The sequence below is a fragment of the Mesocricetus auratus genome, unplaced genomic scaffold (genome assembly GCF_017639785.1).
Source record: "Mesocricetus auratus isolate SY011 unplaced genomic scaffold, BCM_Maur_2.0 Super-Scaffold_100006, whole genome shotgun sequence".
Taxonomy (NCBI): Eukaryota; Metazoa; Chordata; class Mammalia; order Rodentia; family Cricetidae; genus Mesocricetus; species Mesocricetus auratus.
In genome coordinates, this window is record NW_024429190.1 from 36,883,110 (window position 1) to 36,907,011 (window position 23,902).

The 23,902-nt window shown below is 38.2% G+C and overlaps 1 protein-coding gene across 1 annotated transcript; it reads left to right on the forward strand.

The window, feature by feature from the left end:
* The first annotated feature begins 18,832 nt into the window (after positions 1 to 18,832).
* Positions 18,833 to 23,181, forward strand: LOC101839127 (FACT complex subunit SPT16-like). The gene has a single exon (XM_040747084.1). The coding sequence runs from the start codon at positions 18,851 to 18,853 to the stop codon at positions 21,977 to 21,979; it is 3,129 nt and encodes a 1,042-aa protein (XP_040603018.1). The 5' UTR covers positions 18,833 to 18,850; the 3' UTR covers positions 21,980 to 23,181.
* Positions 23,182 to 23,902: the final 721 nt, after the last annotated feature.

Sequence of the window (23,902 nt, forward strand, 5' to 3'; positions counted from 1 at the left end):
AAGAAGAAAACATGACAGGAAACATTGCCACTGCATACATTGGAGAAACATTGTAAAGCAGTGGAGAGATTTTCAACCAGAACGGAAACTTGCATGTCACTTCTGGCTTCCATCATCAGTCATTGAAACTATGGTAAACTGGAGGAAAGAAAGCAATGCTCCAGCCTGCTTTGAGGTACCAAGTGAATAACCACTTTTCCTCAGCCCTCACCTACCTAGCAGTTACAGCCTGCTTATACTCAATTTAATATGAAAAGATTCTCAAAGCTTCATACTTGAGACCAAGGGAAAGAAAGCCTTTGAGGAGAAATAAAATAGATATTCCCTAAGGCCCCCATACTTTTTTTAAGCTACTTAAGAAAAGAAGCCAATATGTCTGTCTACCTGTCGCAGTGGATAGAGAATGTTGTCACAGGTACACAATAGCTGAAAAGAAAGTTCTCTTCAATAACCAATTGGTGGGGTCTTTGTGGTTCTTTGTGTAGAGTCTAGACTCTTGGGCTCCACATCAACCTAACTCAAGCCTTATCCATGTTATCATGTCTGTTGTTGTTGTACCTGTTCAGCTCATGTTTAGGGAGTCATGTTGGTCAGATTTTATGGGTGTAGCTTCAGACATTCCTAAGAGATATAGTCTCATAGCAAACTCCCTGATTCTATGGCTCTTAAAATCTTACTGCAACATCTTAGTATTGGTTGCCAGAGTTCTGTTGTAGATGTATCTTCTGGGAATGGACTCCACAACTCTGGATCTTCATTGATTCTGGTTTTCTGTAACAGGCTCCAACTGTGCCAAAGACCAGTTTTCTTGACAGAGGTTGAGGAAAACACTTAAAACATGGTCATCCCTAACATGTTCTTACAAGGAACATCAAACATACTATAGACAGAGAAGGTTGTTTTTATGTATTAAAAATATGTTCACATATGTATGTAACAACAACTAATCATAAAAAAAGAAGCCATGCATTTGAAAGCAAGCAAGAGCAGGAGGATGGGAGGCTTTGGAAAAAGAGTATGGAAGAAGGAATTAATTAATTCTATTACATTCTAAAAACATACCAACCCCACATCTGACAGAGGGCTGATTTCCAAAATATACAAAGAACTCAAGATGTTAGCCACCAAACACCAAATAATACAATTTATAAGTGGGGTAATAAATAGAGAATTCTCAATAGTGGCTGAAAGACACTTAATAAATTGCTCAACATCCTTAGCCATCAGGGAAATGCAAATCAAAACAACTCTGAGATACCATCTTACACCTGTCAGAATGGCTAAAGTCAAAAACACTACTGACAGTTTATGTTGGAGAGGATGTAGAGAAAGGGGAACATTCCTCCATTGCTGGTGGGAATGCAAACTTGTGTGGCCACTTTGGAAATCAGTTTGGCGGTCTCTCAGGAAAATGGCAATTAGTTGAACTCAAGATCCAGCAATTCCACTCTTGGGCATATACCCAAAGGATGCACATTCATACAACAAGGACATCTGCTCAACTATATTCCTAGCAGCATTATTTGTAACAGCTGAACTGACCAATTGAGAGTACACGGACTCCCAGCGATAAAGCTGGGGAACCAGCATTGGACCAAACCAAGCACTCTGAATGTGCGTGCCCGTTTGGAGGTCTGGGAAGTCTATGGGACCTCTGACAGTAAAACCAGCATTTATCCCTAGTGCACAAAGAAAATTGTATGATTTCAGAATTATTGTTATGAATTAAAAATAAATGGAGGAGAGAAGATGGATAAATGGGTTGTGTAAAGCGCTTATTGCCAAGTCTAATAACCTGAGTTCAGTCCCTACAACATCGTAGGAAGGAAACTACTCCTGGAAATTGTTCTCTAGCCTTCACATGTTCACAAGTTTCACACACACACACACACACACACACACACACGCACACACACATACATGTACATACAGGCACAATTACACATTCAAGGAATGTTCTCTTAGGATCCAATTTAATGCAATCAGATGAATTTTGACAGAGGCTGGAATGAAATGATAAAGCAAGGAAAAATGAAGTTCCTGCAGAGTTAAAGATTTCATCACAAGTCCCAAAATAACCTGAAGAAAAAGAAATGTAGCCTTCAAGACCTACCATTCAAGCAACTCCCTTGAGTTTCTGTAGTTCCAATACTGATGGCCATTCTCAAGCTAAAACACATAATGTTAACGAAATCCTGAAATATAGTAGAGCAACTATCAATAAGTATTTTGAACCATTGTAACCAGATCTCAGTCTTCCAATTAATAAAAATATGGAGAATTCATGTAGTCATTTTCAGTAGTCAGGCACTTGTTGGAGGTTAAATGGATTCATATTAAATGAATTATACTTGTCTGGAAAGTCACTGGTTAGATACCATCAAAAATATGGGTTTTATATGATGGTAAGTGGCTTTATATCTGCTGGGCCTAATTGATTCCATTTATAATGATAGTAAAACAAATTTTCTTTCAACTGAAGAAATCATTTCTTACTTAATTGGTAATAAAATGATAACTTCATGTATTTAAAGGTTATTAAACTATATTATTCACTCTAATGACTATATCCTTAATAGAATAAGGAATTCTGGAAATGTTCACATTTGGTGCATAAATCTGTTAACCTTTAAGTGCTTAAAATTTTACCACTTATCATATTATAACTAAATCTTTAAACTTTTAAACAATGATAATTCATGATCATCTTAATATTACATAAAAATTAGGATGGGAAGTTCATGGAAGCAGACGATTTCCATGGTAACATCCATTCTTGTCATAAGCACTTCAAAAGATAGCAGCATCATAAGGTAGTTTGGACCCAAATATAAACTTCCTTGTTAATTGGATTTCATAATTTTAGTTTTAGGGTGTTTTCTGGAAGAAGCAGAAAACTGATAAAATATCATTTCCTATTGAAACCATCAACTGAAAACAAAATTCTATCAATGGGTGTCCTTGCAAAACTAAGGCAGTGTTTAATTAGGATGGAATAATTTAGCTTTCAAGCAGAGAAGTTAGAAAACAGAAGTACCTAGCAGACCCAAGATTAATATAAGCTAGACACAAGCAAGATCTCTTACAAAGTTAGTGCCTATCTCCATGAAGCAAATAATAAATTAGTACATAAAGATATGGTGGAATTTAAACTGAAAATAATTGTTCTTGGAACAAAACTTCTGAAATGTGTCTATTTGATAATTTTTACCATAATAACTTTATGCTTCGTTGGTTTTATATTTATTTAAATTAGAAACAAGCTTGCTTCACATGTAAATACCAACTCTCCCTCTGACCCCCACCAGCCCCCCCTGCCCTCCGCCTCCACTAATCCACCCAACTCCCTACCCAATCCCTGCTCCACTCGCCAGGGAGACTGAGGCCCTTCATGGGGATCTCCAAAGACTGTCATATCATCCCAAGCAGGGCCTAGGCCCTCTCCCGTGTGTCCAGGCTAAGAGAGCATCCCTCCATATGGAATGGGCTCCAAAAATCATTCAGATGCCAGGGAAAACTACTGATCTAGTACCCAAGGCCCCAAAGATTGCTGCGACCTCTTCACTGACACCCATGTTCAGGGGGTCTGGATCAGTCTCTTGCTGGCCTCTCAGCCATCAGTCTGGGGTCCATGAGCTCCCCCTTGTTCAGGTCACCTGTTTCTGTGGGTTTCATCCACCAGGTCATGACCCCTTTACTCATCACTCCTCCCTCTCTGGTACTGATTTCCAGGAGTTCAGTTCAGTGTTTAGCTGTAGGTGTCTGCCTCTGCTTCCAATAGCCACTGAATGAAGGCTCTAGGATAGCATACAAGGTAGTCGTCAATATCATTATCGAGGAAGGGCATTTAAGCTAACCTCTCCACTATTGTTTAGATTGTCAATTGGTGTCATCCTTGTAGGTCTCTGGAAATCACACTAGTGTCAGATCTCTACTCAAACCTAAAATGACTCCCTCTATTATGGTATCTCTCATCCTACTCTCTTCTATTCTTCCCCCGACTAAACATCCCTGCTTCCCCATGTCCTCCTCTCCACTTCTCTTCTCCCTCTCACTTTTCCCCAGCTCCCTCTCTCCTCCTGCCATGCTCGCAGTGCACTCAGGAGATCCTGTCCCATTCCCCTTCTCTGGGATACCATGCATATCTCTCTTTGGGGCCTCCCTATTTCCCAGATTCTTTGGCTGTGGGATTGTAGGCTGGCACTCACCTTCTTCATGTCTAAAGTCCATTTATGAGTGAGTAAATACCATGTTTATCTTAATTTTTAAAAAGACTTCATTGGGAAACTTTCAACTGTTCACAAAATTTGGTTGTCTTAGAAACTGTCAGTCTTAGGAGGTTGGTTTTTCTCTAGTTATTCCACTGAATTTAAGATTTTAGAGATAGTTCTGGGGCTAGGGTGTTTCCTGAAGCAGTATTGTTGTTTTGGTTTGTTTTTCCTTGCTTAGGAAATGTGTGTGCTGGCATATATTCTACAAATAATTATATATGCTAATTGTAATTATTTTAATATGGGATAAGACAGGTTTGTGTGTTCAGTAAGGCAAAAGAACACAGATATTATTGAGGAGTAAATGATGAAAGTGACAAAAGTTATTTTGAAACAATAGCCCTAACTCTAAGAATCAGTAGCATAGGAAGCATCTGCCCAATGTTGAAAATGTTAGGTCTTCTCAAGAAGAGTATCTGTGCAATGATCGGGTACACTCAAAGAGTTGTTCCCATGCACAGCTGTCATTTGGATAAACTTTTTGTGATGACTCCTGTTATTGAGCCAATATTGAGCCAAAACTTTCCCTTTCTAGTTCCCCTACTCTATCTTATTGATACTTCATATGATCAATTTTATTTTTATTCCATCAATTTCTACAATGTCATGTAATTAAAGTAATTATTGGAGCAACATTGTCACTTGTCACTTAATAAATACTAAGAGACATATTTCACTGATGCAAGGTAGAGCAGATCTGTCAACCACAGATTGGTTTGCATTCCCCTAATGACAAAGATTGCTCAACATTACTCAAATATTTATTGTCCTTTTACAATTGTTCTTGTGATTTTGTAATGATTGTGATATATGAGTAAAGGTTCATTCTGCAACAGTATATCTAGTTTTGCCACCATTTGTGGTATAGCCTATCATTTTTTTCCAATGTATGTTCTTAATGATTTTGATAAAAGCTATAGCAATACCAGGTGGTCAGTCCTGAATACATATAAACAAGTCACATTATACAGTCAGAGAAGGTTATACTGAGGAATACACATGCATATACATTTACACACATTCGTGTAATAACTTTTGATGTAAAAAAGGATCTAAATCTGAAAGCAAGCAAGAAGTGGTGTAGGGGACGGTTTAAAGGGAAGGGGTAATGATATAACTATAATCTCAAAAATAAAGGAGATAAATTTTAGAATTATGGTCAGTGACACGTGACTTTGTAGCTGAGTTCTCTATGTTATTACAGGGCTATACATGCCTGCTATTATGCTAACACTGTTTTTATCATTGTCAGTCTGAGGTATAATTAGAGATCAGGTATTATGATTCCTCAGCTGTCTTTTTTCCGCTTAAGATAGCTTTGGTATATGTGGTCTTTTGTATTACTTATAAATTTATGATTGTTTTTATACATAACAGAAGATTAATAATTGTCAAATATAATTTTCTCATTTTATCCTCCTTACTACTCTCTTAGTGGACTAAATAATAAACAACAGTATCTCAAATTCTGTGATGTATCTGTGTGCTTACAAGTTTGAAACAGATGGCATAGGGTTTGCAAAAGCAGTTCAGTTTTGTTTGCTTCTCAACATATCAATCTTAGGGCTTGAAAAGTCCTCTACTACTGAGCTTGTCCTACATCACAGGAAAAGTATGTCTTAAAATTCCATAAGGTCTATACTTCTGATGTGACCGATTTGGTGCATCCAAAGCTAATATAAGAATAAAGCACCAAGGCCTTGCAAATAGATAAGTCAGATTTTTCATCTTACGGTTTTGTATGGTTTAAGTAAATATTTTAAATTCAGACTTGACTATATCAAAGAAAATACTACCATTAACCATATTAGCATGAATTTTGAATCGACAATTACAAACTTATCAAACACTTGCTATACACTGGAGACATTTTGAAATGTTAGGAGACATTAATATATACTATCAACACTCTATATCCATGGATTATTCACCCCAGGACTCAGCCAACTGTGTTTTGAAAAATCCTCAAAGGAAAAAGTTTGCATGATTATTGGTATGTATTATATTATCAGTCTTGAGATGATGGCATCTTGGCTGCATGTATATAAATTTTTCTTTGTAATCTTTCTGTGTTTATTTGTGTGGATGCATGTTTAAGTGCAGGTGCATAAATGCCATGGAACACACCTGGATTTCAGGGAAGAACCTTTCTTTTGCTGGTTGCCACCTCATTGGATACTGGATATCCTATGTTTTTCTTCTGTGTCCATTAAAGTAGATGCTTCCTGAGCACCTGATGAAGGTCCTATCTCTTCCACCCATCTCATCAGAGAGACACTACAATTGAAGATGCATGCTTTAACCTTTATTCAGGTTGGGGGGACTTGATAGCATGTCCTCACATTTGTATGTCAAGTATTTTACCCACTGAGTCTTGTTACAGACACTGTCTTCTGTTCTTAACCATGACCAAACCTTGTCATTATTCTTTAAAAAAAAGAAAAACAACAGTTAAAGTAGCTATTTCAATGACAGTTGTACTATCTTAGATTTTAATATAGAAACAATGCAAAATATATGGAAGAATTCATAGGTTATATGCAAATGTTGTATGTTTTATAAAAAGAATTTAATCATACAAAGATTTTCTTTCATGTGTTGACCTGAAAGTCACAATTTGTGAATACAAAAAGGGCATTAGCTATCATCATTTCATTTTATTAATCATATGATGAATGGTCTGTGATTTTTGTTGTAAAAAAATAAACAGTCAAAGCAAAGAAAAACAGAGTATCTTGCCTAAAGTAACATAGCAAAGAAATAGAGCATATGAATTTAAATTCTATAAATTCAACATAATATGAATTAGACTACAAAGCTTTGTGTTTAATCCCCAAACAATTTGACATATAAACTCAATTTTATCTTGTTTCAAAATTTAACTTATATGTCAATGCTTTGATTGATGTCATGACATTCCTAACACAGAAGAGCCTGTACCTGACACCAGTAGGAAGTTATGAGTAAGAACACCTTGTGCGTATGAGCTAGGCAAACAAGCCAGGAGCAGTGATACAGGCCCATAGCCCCAGCAGCTTTATAATCTGAGGAGGGGGAAACACATGAACTTGGGAGTTTATGACTGTCACGGCCAGTAAAAGTAGACTGTCACTAGGAGGAAGTAAAATAATAAGAAAAATAAATGTTGCTCAAAGGTGTTTTCTTTTGAACAATGTTTTGCTGTCATTGGGGTTCAATTCCTGTTCATTCTTCACTGTGAAATTATTTCCAAAATGAAAACCTCTTGTGGAGAGTTTAAGTCGAGGTTTAACGTATGTGCCACTGAGAAATGTGCAATTACTTCCTTAACATGGCAGATTTTACCCAAGAGCCATAGCTACTAACCATGGTATCTAAATAGTCAGTCTCAAATAATGCTTTCTAAGTGGAAATGAGAGCTTTACCAGAATTCCTCTGTTGTCTAAAGTTCCATTTTCATAGAAGACCTTATTATTTTGAAGCTTCCATTTGAATACCACAATTACAATAACACTATCTTTATAAATACAAACCAAGTCTAAGGGAAGTTAATGTCTGTCTCAATTACAAAGTAGAAGGAAATAGAGTAAGAAAATTAATTATGAGATTACTCCAAAGTGCCTCCTTTGCATCAGATTATGCTGTTTCTATGATTGACCCTTCTTTCTGTTATTATATACACCATCCTTTATGCTCCCTCACTTTCCCTGGCACCAAATCACCAGTTTTGAAATTTATAAACCATATTAGTTGCTTTTGTCCCCCCAAACAAGTTACTCCACTAATGGATATCAATAAATTGAGAAATCATTACTTATTAATATTATGATTAATTGTAATAATAAAATTAATTTGTTGTGGTACCTTCCACACAAAAGAAATACGAAGGATCAGGTTTACCCTCCAGTTTTGAGTGACTAACAGAATGAAAATGCTAGCTTTTAAGTCATTAGACTTCAGCTAGTACAAGAGCAGTCATCCCTGAAACATGAGCTTCTGCATTAATAAGATGTTACAAGCTCAGTGACTCATAACACTCACTTATTCTCTGTATTTCAAGAGGTCATCACTCTAAGACGAGCTTCAAGGGGCTAACATACCTGACTCCAATTATCAAGTGATGAAAACAAAGCCAAAATTTATTTCTTTGCTTCTTTACAGAGGAGGCAAGTGGTAGAAAGGAATAAAAGTAAAACTAAGGCTATAAATTTTTCACCATTTGTGTATTTCACAATAATACTTCACACTGTAAGAAGCAAACCATCTGTGTGAGGAATTGAAAGACACACCTTAATTATGTTTAATTTTCTTGATATTCAATTTATATTATAACAAAATCAATAAACTTGACATAGGCATAAACTTTATGTAGAATATAAGCATGCAAAAGATGTGCAAACTCACTAAATAAAATAGAAAATAGTGCAGATAAAGAAAACAAAGATGTAACAAAGACAGTGTGTGTGTATGTGTGTGTGTGTTTGTGTGTAATACCAGTTTCCCTAAGTAATCCCAGACAAAAGTCTCTAGATATTTTTGTGGAAACTTACAAGTTAAATCCAGTATTTACACAGAAACACATCCAACCTATATAAAGCAGCCTATATAATTGACAAAGAAGAAAATTTTGGAGGACTAACACACCTGATATCAACTGTGACAAACCTGCAGTAATTAAAAAGTCATAATTTAGATCTAACATTAATTTTTTAAGAAAATGAAAAGAATTTAGTAATTGACCCTAGAGTATAAAGGTGTGCAAGTTGTTGTTTTTGTTTGATACTTTGTTTTATTTTGTTTTTTTTTATGTTAACTTTACAGAAACAAAGAGTATCCTGTGGGAATCCTAAACTTCAGTTGAGAGAATTGGACTTTGTAATGAGCATTCTTCCTATCACTCTGGTCCCAGAGATGCTTCAGTCCCAAATGAACACACAGGAGGCTATATTAATTATGAAGCTGTTGACCGTTTGCTATGGTTTCTTATTGGCCATCTCTGACTTAATTATTAATCCATAACTGCTAATCTGAGTATTTCCACATGGTCTTCTATTACCAGAGAAAGGGTCTGGACGTCTTACTCCTCTCCCATCCTACATGGTGACTGACTGTGTCTCCTTTTTCCAGAATTGTCTACCTGTCCTAGTCTCAACTATCTTGCTTCCCTATTGGCCAACCAATAAGACAAACATATACACTGAAGGACTTCCTCCATCATCTCCTCTTTTTTGTCTAAATAAAAAGAAAGGTTTTAACTTTAACATAGTCATACTACATAACAGAACAGTTATCAAGTTTAGTAAGATTTAAAGTATTTTATCATCTATCCTATCTGTGTGAGTCTAAAGTCTTATAGGTAGCTTATCTTTTGTCATAACTAAGGAAAATGATAATTATAACTATGTGTCTTCAAATCCATCAAAGGATAATATAGAAACACTAGAATTGACAGAGACATCGCACTACCTGGACAGCCACCCAAAGTTCCTCTGTAACGTTGAGGCATCCATCTTCAGTCCATAGGCCACAGTGTGTCTGACAGACTTCTCAGCAAAGCAGGAAATTTTAAACTTTTTGCCTGTACTGGCAGTTTGTCAGTCATTTTTTGTGTCCTGTAGAATGTCTGGCAGACTCTTCCATGAAGTACGAACACTTCAGCACTGTCCATCTTGTTTTGCAAGTTCAGTAGTCACTTTCCTGTGGGTCCTGCATGTCCAGTTTATCACAAAGTCCAGGCAAGAGCAGTTTCTTGCCCAAATGACTAATCTCACCATATTGAAAGCAAACTCCATAAGTAATTTCTTTGATGCCCATCTTCCTCTCAGATGGAATTGGTGTACCAGGAGTAGTTGTATCTCGCTATCATAAAAACCCTAAACCACTTAGATGGTATATTCTGTAAGTCTTTGAAAAGTTTGAAGAATATCTATCCATCTCAAATACATCTCTCTATATAACTAACCTAACTATACAATCTGTATTTACTATGCATGAAATTTTAAGAGATCAGTATAAACACAATACTTAAACAAGAGGAGAAATATACATATCACAAAATTGACCTTAAATTTGTATCAGTACAAAGTATTCATTTCTATATCATATTTCTTTTTTCCCTTTAGAAAGAGATTGACTGTGATAATTTCCATTTAAAAACAACTCTTTATAAATGAAAACAAATATTTATAAACAGTATTTGGGAATGTGGGGTCATTCTCTCCAAACTACTTTCTGCTGTTAGGGAGCATTGTCTTGGGGCTCCTAAGAAGACCCAGAAATCCTGGCTATAGTGGTGAATAACTGCAAAATCTCAGCTGTTTTGGGATGTTGGATCACCTGGGCCATAGCTTCAGGGTGTCCTGCTTCATCAAACCATATATATCTAGAAGGAATCCACAGCTTTTCATTTTCTGTGGAAACACAAGAAAAAATCCTTTGCCCAAGTAACCTCTCCTCATATATATATTTAGAAGTCAAAGCATTTTTAAAATGTATAAGTTGGATTAATTTAGCAGCATTGATAATCAATGCCTTTTATTAGCATTTGTTGCACCTTCCCCAACAATTAAACAATTCAAAGACAACACAATAGAATACAGTATCCAGGCTCTGTGCATTTTCCATTTTTGTGTGGCTTTTTTATTTATCTATTTATTATTATTACTCTACTTCTTTTACTCTTACTTTTTCTTTTTGAGACAAGGTTCCCCTGTGTGCTTTGGCAGCCCTTGAACTCCCTCTGTACACCAGGATGGCCTTGAATTCACAGACACCTGTTTGCCTCTGCCTCCCGAGTGCTGGGATTAAAGGCGTGTGGCACTACATGCCTTTTAACTGTGCTTGCAGTTGGGTCTTTTTTTTATATTTTATTTAAATTAGAAACAAGGTTGCCTCACATATCAGTCCCACTCCTTCTCCCTTCCCTCCTCCAATGACCCCCCCTCACAAACCTCCACAATCCCCCACCCAATTCCCACTCTGTTCCCCAGAGACAGTAAGGCCCTCCATGGGGGATATCCAGAGTCTGTCATTTCATCCAGGGCAGGGCTTAGGCCCTCCCCCAAGAGTCCAGGCTGAGAGAGCATCTCTCATTGTTGGATTGGCACCCAAAGTCAATTTGTATGACAGGCATAAATACTGGTACTACCCAAGGCCCCATAGATTGCCTAGGCCACATTCAGGGGGTCTGGATCAGTCCCATCCTGGCCTCCCAGCCATCAACCTGGGCCCAAGAGCTTTTTCCCAGATCCGACTCCCCTCCTCCCATGCTCACAATCTGCTCAGGAGATCTTACCTTGTTCGCCTTCTCTGAGGTACCACGTATATCTCTCTTAGGATCCTACCTGTTTCTCAGACTTTCTGGCAGTGGGATTGTAGGCTGGCACTTCCCTGATCCATGTCTAAAATCCATATATGAATGAGTATATACCATGTTTGTCTTTTTGTGTCTGGGTTACCTCACTCAGGATGGTTTCCTCTAGTGCTGTCCATTTGCCTGCAAATTTCAAGATTCCATTGTTTTTTTCCAGTGAATAGTATTCCATTGTGTAAAGGTACCACATTTTCTCTATCCACACTTTAATTGAGGGGTATCTAACAGGAGTAAGATGGTATCTCATAGTTGTTTTGTTTTGCGTTTCCCTGGTGGCTAGGGATATTGAGCAATTTCTTAAGTGTCTCTCAGGCATTGTAGACTCCTCTATTGAGAGTTTTCTATTTAGTTATGTACCACGCTTTTTAACTGCATCCTTTGATGTTTTGGAGACTTGCTTCTTGAGTTCTTTGTAAATTTTGGAGATCAGCCTTCTGTCAGATGTGGGGTTAGTGAATATCTTTTCCCATTTGGTGGACTGCCTTTTTGTCTTCTTGACTGTGTCCTTCTCCTTAGAGAAGCTTCTCAGTTTTAGGAGGTCCTATTTATTAATTGTCTATCTCAGTATCTGTGCTACTGGTGCTATTTTGAAGAAGCTTTCTCCTGTACCAGTTCATTCAAGGGTACCACCCACTTTCTCTTCTAACAGGTTCAGTGTGGCTGGATTTATGTTGATGTCTTTGATTCATTGGGACTTAAGTTTTGTGCATGGTGATAGAAATGGATCTATCTGCAGTCTTCTTCATGTTATCATCCAATTAAGTCAGCACCATTTGTTGAAGATGCTTTCATTTTTCAATTGTATAATTTTAGTTTCTTTGTCGAAAATCAGGTATTCATAAGTTTGTGGATTGATCTCAGGGTGTTCAATTCTCTTCCATTGGTCTACTTGTCTATTTTTGTGCCAATAGCAAGCTGTTTTCAGGACTACAGCTCTATAATAGAGCTTGAAGTAAGGGATGGTGATACACTCAGACATTGTTTTGTTCAACAGGGTTGTTTGGGGTATCCTGGGTCTTTTGTTTTTCCAAAAACAGTTGATTATTATTCTTTCAAGGTCTGGGAAGAATTTTGATGCGGATTGAATTGAATCTGTAGATTGCTTTTGGCAAGACTATCATTTTTATTATGTTGATCCTACCTATCAAAGAGCATGGAAGATCTTTCCATTTTCTGGTGTCTTCTTTAATTTCTTCCTTTAAAGACTCAAAGTTCTTGTGATACAGGTCTTTCACTTGTTGATTAGTGTTACCCAAAAGTATTTTATGTTGTTTGTGACAATTGCAAATGGTGGTGTTTCTGATTTCTTTCTCGGCCCTTTTATCATCTGTATATTGTAGAGCTACTGATTTTCTTGAGTTGATCTTGTATCCTGCCGCTTTGCATCCCTGGCATGAAACCTACTTGATCATGGTGGATGATTGTTTTAATGTATTCTTGGATTTGATTTGCCTTTATTTTATTGACTTTTTGCCTACATGTATTTTACACACACTATAAACCTTTTTAGAGGTTTTAATTCATCTGAATCTTTATGTTTTTCTGCCATGTGTCTTTTATCTGCTAAATAACATTGCTAAAATTAAAGTGCTGTCTGTTTTAACCACTGGATTTCCAACATGGAGGGCATAAGTTTACCGCCAACACTGGTGAAGCATATCTCTGCTTGTCTCTAGCCAAACAAAGCCCACCTGAGAAAATGCTGCTACCAAGAAGCCATGCTTGTCTTTGTTCATTTGTTTCTAAAATCCCTTTTTATTTTTTGTTAGATTTATGTGGAAATTTTAGCCTCAAGTTGAGGGCACCAGGATTGGACTTTGGCAAGTCAGTGAGGCCAATTTTGTGAATAATAGTTGATGTACAGGACCCATTCCACTGTGAGAGACACCATCTTTGGACAAGTGGTACTGGCTTGTGCAAAAGAGAAAACTTTGCAAATCAGGGAGAGATAGTTGGCAAGCAGGATTCTTCCATGGTCTCTGATGTACTTCCTGCCTCCAGTTTCCTGCTTGACTTCACACCTTCATTTCCATTAATAACTAACTGTGATGTGGAAGAATAAGCCAAATAAACCCTTTCCTCTCCAAGTTGCCTTTGGCTATGAACTTTATCACAGCAACAGAAAGCTAACTAGAAGAGTAGTTGGTTCTAGAAGAGGAGGGTGCTCTAACAGACCTGACAATGGTGGCTTTTTTTTAATAAACATGAGAAATTTTGGAACTTTGTAATAAAAACTAAAGAGCCTGTGCTCACAAAAGCCAGTGCTGAGCTCAAATTATTTGACAGAGGAATTACAAGGCAACATAATATTCAATCTGTAGCATGGTTATTCTTAATGATTGTTACACAGGTGTGCAATGAAATAGAGCAAGTGTGACAGAGAGAATGCAAAATGTGCACTTTAAAGAGAAAAAGAACACGAGAAAACTTAAGATTGCAGTCAAAGTTTGTGCTAAAAGAGAATACCCAACAAGCTAGGCTTCCCACCTGTGACAGAGATCCTGTGGCCATGATCTGCAAAGAAAGCGAAGGGAAAAGCTGATATAGCATTCTCGGGACTAGTAGTCACTCCCAAGCTTGCAGGGAGGTGCTGATTTTAGAGTCATGAAGGATACACGAGATCTGCTAAAGCCAGGCAAGAGTAGGCTCTGCATTCCCTAAGACACCAAGAGGCTCTGAGAAGCCATCTTGTGTAGCAATGGAAGTGAAGCTTTGGTTCCAAAGGAGAATCCTTAGGTTGAGATGGCAAATTTTTTGTATATCTTCCAAGGAGATGTACATGCAGGGAGAAGGACCAACCCAAGGAAAATAGTTGTATTGTAGACAATAAACATGAGGAGGCAGAGCCATCTAGGCCATTTGGCACTGGGCATGGAGCTACAAGATTTGGAGATTGCTAGGTTTTAGCCTAGTTTTGAGCCAGTATTTATGTCCTACCCCACCTTTTGGGATGGTAATGTGTATTCTGTGTCATTACACATTGTATATGTAATTTGCTTCTGGCTTTCCAATGGGTTACAATTAAGACACTGCCTAGAGTCTCAGAACAGACTTTGGATCCTTAAATAGTTTTAAGACTGAGAGAACTTTTGAATGTGGATTAAATGCATTTTACATTATGATATTCCCATGATTCTATGAGGGCCCGGATGTGGAATATAGGGGTTTGAGTGTGAATGTCCCCCATGAGTTCATGTATTTGACCACTTTGTCAAAAGTTGTTGGAACTGTTTTGGGAGGCTTAGGATGATGGAGCCTTGCTGTAGAAAGTATGTCATTGGGGGAGAGCTTTGAGAGATTAAGGCCTGGTTCTACTCAGGGATGAGATATGAGCTCTCAGCATCCTGCTCCAAGTGCTGTGTTTTCCTCTTCATGTCATATAGTATTCACTATTATAGACGCTAAACTACTGAAAGCAAAGACAAAAAGAAACTCTGTTGTCGATAAAATATTGTGGACACATTGTTTTATCACAGCAACAGAAAAGTGACTAATACAACAACTCAGTATGAAAACTAATGTTCTCTAAAAACTATATTGAAATAATAGCATAATTATATGTCAAACAGAAAAGAAATTAAAGAACTCTGAATCACATGTTAAAACATAAATAAAACATAACTTACAGACATAAACACAAGTGTCTAAAACTACATAACATTTAAAGGGCACAGAAAAATGCATTTATGAACCCAGTGTTTTGCAAAGTGTCTTAATTACATGCACAAAAATTAATTAATTTTATAAAATGTAAGCATTGCCCAACCTAAATACAAGGGGAGATGCTCAGTCATAGGACAACTTGATATACAAGTTTTTGCTTGGGGAGAACTACATGTTTCTGAACAGAAACAGAGGAGGAGTGTATTGAAGGGGCTGGGTGCTATGGAGGAGAAGAGAGAGGGGAAACTGCAGACATGATACAAACAAGAGAAAGAAAGAAAGAAAGAAAGAAAGAAAGAAAGAAAGAAAGAAAGAAAGAAAGAAAGAAAGGAAGAAAAGTTGAGAGACAGAGAGAGAGGGAGATAGGTGAAGGCATAAGGAAAATATGTTCCAATTACCCTGAATTCTTATTAAGAAAAAAAGAGATGTTTCAAGGTAATGGGTCAAGTACCAAAAATCTCACAACAAGAGTTGGTTCTGCATTTTGTGAGAACTTTAGATACATAAAGAAAATTTTATTCCCTTAAACAAAAATCTTAAAACATCCTCCAGTGATATTTAAGACCATTTGAACAAAATTTGCATTTCTTATTTAGACTGTTTAACTTACAATGTTTTAAACATAGCTCTTAATTTATACAAGGATTGTTATAAGCAGTTTTATGGAAATGCTGATGATGATAGCTATAACCGTAAATTATAAAATTAGGCAACTCCTTGGGTAAATATATCGGTGGTACAACATAGAAAGGAAGATAGTTAGAGCATATTCATTGTTCAAAGGCCTTCAAGTATTTGCATATTATTTTCAATTATAATTTTTATGATCAACAAAGACAATATATGAATTAATGATTTCCATATATAACATAACTGCAACAGTATTTAACAATAAAATTAAAAAGTCTTTAATTTTCACTGTAGTGAGTTGGCCTTGCTTATTATTGCATTGTGACTTAGTTCATCTAATTGGTGACCAGAAAGAATAAGGTATAACAAAATGCTGGAACTAGAGAGATAGCTCAGTTATTAAATGTGCATGGTGCACTAACAGGAAGATCTGAGGTCTAACCCCTACCACCCATGTAAAAGAGTATAACATCATGGTATAGGCTTGTAATCCTAACCCTAGAGCAATAGAGAAAGGAAGATATCGGGAACATTCTATTGAGCTAGTCATGATGAATGGATCGTCTCCAGGGCCAATGAGAGACTCTGTCTCAAAACAAACTTTGGAGAACGATAGAGCAAGGTACTGGAAAAGTACCTCTATGAAGACATACCCAAACTCATGAACGCATATACACATATATAGCACCCACAGAAATATTTTAGAATTTTAAAAGCAAACTCTGGATGAAGCTTCAATAAAACTTGGTTTGAAGGTATGGGATAGTGGAAGATATCTCTTTATTCTGGAACATGGTTGCACAATGTTAATTAGTTTATATACTTTCGTGTATATAGGTAAAATATCTATATATGTATATGAATCCTACATAAATGCAAACAAATAAAGATGAACACAAATGTATAAAGCAATCTGTTCTTTTTACAAGAGCTATGCTCTGATATCCTAAGTAAAACCATGAATAATCCAAAATAGTATATTTGTGATTTTATTCCTATGTGAATATGATACAATTTAACTTTCCTGTTAAGAACAGTAAGAGATTAATAACAAACATTCATAGAATCATAACTAAAGTGCACTATTGAAAAATTATGCCAAAGTAATCTTTTTCCTCCCACAACTTACCTCGTTTCCCCATCTCACTTAGAGGTACTATCTGATGCCTTCTCTTTGATATATTAGAACCCTCTTCCTTATAAGTCCTTTTCTACATTCACATCTTTATATTTCATCTTATGAACCACTAAAATTTAATCAAGACTGTATATAGTGATACATTATTTATGGTTTATTAAAGCTTGACTCAGGATTCAGAAAAGTAAACTTAGTCTCCAGCTATAGAGATCAGGCAGTGGTGGCACACACCTTTAATCCCAGCAGCCAGAAGCTGAGAGATGGTGGTACACACCTTTAATCCTAGGATTCAGGATTAAGAGACAAATGGATGTCTGTGAGTTCAAGGCCACCCAGATCTACACAATACTGAATCAGTCTAAAAGAGAATTATACCTTTAATCCCAACACTGGGAACGTATATAAGACAGAAGCAAGGTCTCAGAGAGGCCATTGGTTCTCTAGCCACACTGAAGAGAGGTACCAGTTTGATACTTGGTGAAGAGCTTTGCGTAGATCAGCCCTTTCAGCATGAGCTAGAGGTAAGAGCTAGTGGCTGGATGCTTTGCTTTTCTGATAATCAGCTTGAAGATGGAATCCCAATGTCAGTCTCTGGGTCTTATATTTATTGTGTTACCACTGTCAATTTGTCCATGAGTTCTGCACTATGCCCTGGAGTCTTATGAACTCACCCATGGGTAGGGCTGACAGTGACTATCTCTCTTCCAAAATCCATCTATAAGCAGCCAGTACATCAGCAAGGAGGGTCATAGTCCTGTGAGTGCCTTCCTGACGCATGCTTGCTGATAACAGGGCCAGCCCTGTGCAAGCAGCTGTAACTGCTTGAGATCATGATTACAAAGACTGTGTCATGAAATGAGACAGAAAATATTCATTCTCAAAATTTATTTTAAAGTGATAAGGTAGAAAAGTGTTTACCCTACTTACTGTGTGCATGTGTATTGGTGTTGGAAAGAAACACAGGAGGGAGAGGAGGAGGAGGAAGGAAAGGGAATTGAAAGTAAATCGGATACATTTGTAAAAGAAAGTCTCCTAATGGGAGGAAAGGTATTCCAATGGTCTCAAACTCTTAAACAGAATTACATAGAAAAAGAAAAGTAGATACTTGAAAACCAAAGAGAAGGGAATTACAACAAAATAGTTTTGTGCGAACCAAAATAAAGATGGGACTACTTTTGGTGGAGAACGAGAAGTTTTTCTAAAGTCTGGGAGGCAATACCGCAATAAAAATGATTGAATATAACATGACAGGAAGAAATGAGAGAACTTTGTTCCAGCATGTTAGACCTCGGGCAGCCTGGTGCTAAAAGCACAGAGTAAAAAGGAGAGTCCAAAGCAGAAATAGGTTGGGATAGAAACAATACATCAAAAAAAGATCTCCCGGGAAGAGTAATAATCCAGGGCAGGAAGAAGGACCATGCAACACACATTTAAAGTTGGTTTTATTTTTAGATATAGTCAAGCAACAATTCTCATGCCCAACTTTTACTTGTAAGGGTAATACATTTTAAATTCACCATTGGTTTTCTAAAGTTTTACACATTTTCTTTATGCCAGAACTTCTTTTAAAATCATGTTATAATAATAAGCTCTTTGTGGATTTTGAATACACTGTCAAAATACTCATATTTATGACGTTTTTCTAATTTCAGGCACTTTGAAAAATCAAACTTTAGAGAGTGCAGCATTTCGTGCCGATTGCGGGAGGCAGAACTAGGACCTAGCGTGATCCTCGCGTGATCCTCGCGTGATCCTCGCGCGATCCTCGGAGCCCAACCGGAAGCGGCATCCTGGGCTATGGCTGTGATTCTGGACAAAGACGCGTATTACCGGCGAGTTAAGAGACTGTACAATAACTGGCGGAGAGGAGAAGACGAATATGGCAGTATTGATGCCATTGTTGTATCAGTGGGTGTTGATGAAGAAATTGTGTATTCCAAGTCAACTGCCTTACAGACATGGCTCTTCGGTTATGAACTAACTGATACAATCATGGTCTTCTGTGATGACAAAATCATCTTCATGGCCAGCAAAAAAAAGGTGGAGTTTTTTAAACAGATTGCCAATACCAAAGGCTGTGAGAATGCTAACGGAGCCCCTGCCATAACACTGCTCATCAGAGAGAAGAATGAAAGTAATAAGAGTAGCTTTGACAAAATGATTGAAGCCATTAAAGAAAGCAAGAATGGCAAGAAAATTGGAGTGTTCACCAAAGACAAGTTCCCTGGAGAGTTCATGAAAAGCTGGAGTGACTGTCTCAACAAGGAGGGCTTTGACAAAGTAGATATCAGCGCTGTGGTGGCATACACCATTGCTGTAAAGGAGGATGGTGAGCTCAACCTGGTGAAGAAAGCAGCCAGCATCACCTCTGAGGTCTTCAACAAATTCTTCAAGGAAAGAGTAATGGAAATAGTGGATGCAGATGAGAAAGTTCGGCATAGCAAATTGGCTGAGTCTGTGGAAAAGGTCGTCCAAGAGAAAAGGTACCTAGCAGGAGCAGAACCTTCTACTGTGGAAATGTGTTACCCTCCTATCATTCAGAGTGGTGGCAACTATAACCTCAAATTCAGTGTGGTGAGTGATAAAAGTCATATGCATTTTGGGGCCATTACTTGTGCCATGGGCATTCGCTTCAAATCTTACTGCTCCAACCTTGTTCGCACCTTGATGGTCGATCCTACCCAGGAAGTTCAAGAAAATTACAACTTTTTACTCCAGCTTCAAGAGGAGTTGCTAAAGGCATTAAGACATGGTGTGAAGATATGCGATGTGTATAACTCTGTCATAGATGTAGTTAAGAAGCAAAAGCCAGAGCTGCTGAACAAAATTACAAAAAACCTAGGATTTGGGATGGGAATTGAGTTCCGTGAAGGCTCTCTAGTAATCAATAGTAAAAATCAGAACAAGTTAAAGAAAGGAATGGTTTTCAGCATCAACCTTGGCTTTTCAGACTTGACCAACAAAGAAGGGAAAAAACCAGAGGAGAAAACATATGCCCTGTTCATTGGTGACACGGTGCTTGTACATGAGGATGGCCCAGCCACTGTACTTACTTCTGTGAAAAAGAAAGTAAAGAATGTGGGGATTTTCCTAAAGGATGAGGATGAGGAAGAGGAGGAGGAAGAGAAAGATGAGGCAGAGGACCTTTTGGAAAGAGGCTCTAAGGCAGCGTTACTGCCAGAAAGAACACGGAATGAAATGACTGCAGAAGAGAAGCGAAGGGCCCATCAAAAGGAACTGGCAGCTCAGCTCAATGAGGAAGCCAAGAGGAGGATGACAGAGCAGAAAGGGGAACAGCAGATTCAGAAAGCTCGCAAATCTAATGTATCCTACAAAAACCCATCTCTGATGCCTAAGGAACCACATATTCGGGAAATGAAGATCTATATCGATAAGAAGTATGAGACTGTGATAATGCCTTTCTTTGGCATTGCCACGCCCTTCCACATTGCTACCATCAAGAACATAAGTACGTCTGTGGAAGGACATTACACTTACTTGCGTATCAACTTCTATTGTCCAGGCAATGCTCTGGGCAGGAACGAGGGCAATGTCTTTCCTAACCCAGAAGCCACTTTTGTCAAGGAAATTACATACCGAGCTTCAAATATGAAAGCGCCTGGAGAACAGACCGTACCAGCCTTAAATCTTCAGAATGCTTTCCGAATTATAAAAGAAGTACAAAAACGTTACAAGACCCGAGAAGCTGAGGAGAAAGAAAAGGAGGGCATTGTGAAACAAGATTCACTGGTGATCAATCTAAACCGGAGTAATCCAAAACTGAAAGACCTATACATTCGTCCAAACATTGCTCAGAAGAGAATGCAAGGCTCACTGGAGGCCCATGTCAATGGTTTCCGCTTCACATCTGTTCGAGGAGACAAGGTAGATATTCTGTACAATAATATTAAGCATGCTTTGTTCCAGCCCTGTGATGGGGAGATGATTATTATTTTGCACTTTCATCTCAAGAATGCTATCATGTTTGGGAAGAAACGACACACAGATGTACAATTCTACACGGAAGTTGGAGAGATCACTACGGATTTGGGGAAGCATCAACACATGCAAGACCAAGATGACCTCTATGCTGAGCAGATGGAGAGAGAAATGAGACACAAACTGAAAACGGCCTTTAAAAATTTCATTGAAAGAGCAGAGGCTCTAACAAAGGAGGAGCTGGAGTTTGAAGTACCATTTAGGGACCTAGGGTTTAATGGGGCTCCGTATAGGAGTACCTGTCTCCTTCAGCCTACTAGCAGTGCACTAGTGAATGCTACAGAATGGCCACCTTTTGTGGTGATGCTGGATGAAGTGGAGCTGATCCATTTTGAGAGGGTTCAGTTTCACCTGAAGAACTTTGATATGGTGATTGTCTACAAGGATTACAGCAAGAAAGTCACAATGATCAGTGCCATTCCTGTTGCCTCTCTAGACCCCATCAAGGAGTGGTTGAATTCTTGTGACCTAAAATACACAGAAGGAGTACAGTCCCTCAACTGGACTAAAATTATGAAGACCATTGTTGATGACCCCAAGGGCTTCTTTGAACAAGGTGGCTGGTCTTTCCTGGAACCTGAGGGTGAGGGAAGTGATGCTGAGGATGGAGACTCTGAGTCTGAGATTGAAGATGAGACCTTTAATCCTTCTGATGATGACTATGAGGAAGAAGAAGAGGACAGTGATGAAGATTACTCATCAGAAGCAGAAGATTCAGACTATTCCAAGTCTGTGGGCAGTGAAGAAGAAAGAGGGAAGGACTGGGATGAGCTAGAAGAAGAAGCTCGAAAAGCAGACCGTGAAAGCCGTTACGAAGAAGAACAGAGTCGAAGTATGAGCCGGAAGAGGAAAGCATCTGTACATAGTTCAGGCCGTGGCTCAAACCATGGACACAGCTCTGCACCCCTCAAGAAAATGAAAAACTAATATGAACAATGGTCCTCTGTTCTAATGTCTGCAGAGAACTCCGAAAAATCTGACACGACATAGCAACTGTTTTTTCTTTTGGTTTCGTTGAAGTTTGTGTTTATGGGTTTAGGGGCCATTTGTGGGAACCAAGCTACTCCGGGAATCCCAGGCCCACCAGGACATGTGCCAGTGGCTCCGTTCAGATGCCTGGCAAGAGAGATGATGTTGAAGGGCACGAGGCCCCTCCCACTCTTTATACCGTCTGTTTTCTTCTGACAATCTGTCTTTGGTATTTCAAAGCTGAATTACCAAGACAGTGGAAAAAGCTGACCATCAACACTTTCTACTATGATTTTTTTCTTTGCATTTTTATTTTTTATGGCCTTTTGAGACAGTCTCTATAAACCAGGCTGGCTTCAAACTTGTAATCCTCTTGCCCTGCCTCCCAAGTGCTGGGATTACAGACCTGAGCCACCATACTTAGCTGGAGCATGGTTCTGGCCCCACAGGTTCAGCCCTCCTTCTATCCGTTTAAGTTACAGATCTGAAGTTCTCAAGAAAGGTTCCTGGTCTCTGCTAATGATTGTGATATACACAGCTGAGCTAAAGGCAGGGTGAACTGATGGCTGGTTTTAATTTTTCCTGGTTTCTTGCCTCATGCACATTTTGAGGCATTTCTGCTGCCTTGGAAGACATATGCTCTGGCACTCCATGGCTGGGCTTCTTCTCCTTTCAAGTTTATATGTGGTACAATGCTAGAAGGCCAAATTACCACTGTCTCTTCGGATACATCTAAGGAAGAAATCTAGAGGGAGGGTCAAGGGAATCAACACACATCAGAAAGAGTAAGTCATGTCTTGACAAGAAGAGAAGCAGGAAGGAGGCCACACCCACAAGGCTGGACTCTGTTTCTCCTACCTTTACTTTCTCTCTAGCATCCTGAATTTGTCACTTCTGAAGATCAGCTTTGAAATGCTGAAGGACTTTATCTTGCTGTCCTCCCTGCAGGTTTCTTCATCCACCTGTCCCACTTTGCCTTCTCTGCTGTGACTTTAAGAGAAGGGACTTCAAATGATATGATGGACTTTGATGATCCCTGTGGAGGGCCTCACTATCCCTGGGTTGTAAGTTGGGAAGCATGCAAGGATGGGAGGGTGAGAAAATGGGGGAATGAATATGTAAATTAGACTGTTTCCAAAATAATTTTGAAATAAAGAGAAGGGGCCTCTCAGATTTTGTTTGTTTGTTTGTTTGTTATCTTTCCTTAGCAGTAGGAGGCAATAGGACTTGATATTTTGAATTTTGGAAGAGCTAAAAGATAAATAAACTGGGATTTCTTTTTTGAAAAAAGAAAAATGAAAGTTCTCCATCAAAAGATGACAGTAAAAATTATAAGAATGTTAAACACCACGTAAGTTTCCTGATTTGTAGTAAATGTGCACATTTTAATGATATTCATAATAACTAGCTTATTACAAATTAATCTATAATTGTTACTTCCTTGAGTTCAGGAGTAGGTGACTAACAATGAAACATGATATCCATAGAAATGCAATTTCAGATCACACCTCCTCCTTTTTAGGTCTTAGAAAAGGAAGTGTTGACTGAGGCAAAATAAAGCTAAATTAATTCCATAATTTACCAAAACAATCAGACATTATACATTCAGAATTGGATATCAAATTCAAGTACCAGACTACATAAGCAGGACCAAGCTTTTTAGTCCAACTATAGGATAACAACAAGAAACCCAGAAGACTGGGTGCAGCTCCATGTATTAACATAGGTACCAGTTCCCAGGATGACAGAAAATGGAGAAGGAAATGCCAGTCCTGCAAAAGAAACATTGTGTTATTTCTCTGAAGCTGCAGGGACAGAAGAGGGATTGCAGTATCTCAGAACACACTAGAGATGTCCTGAGGCTGAGCCACAGAGTTGTGA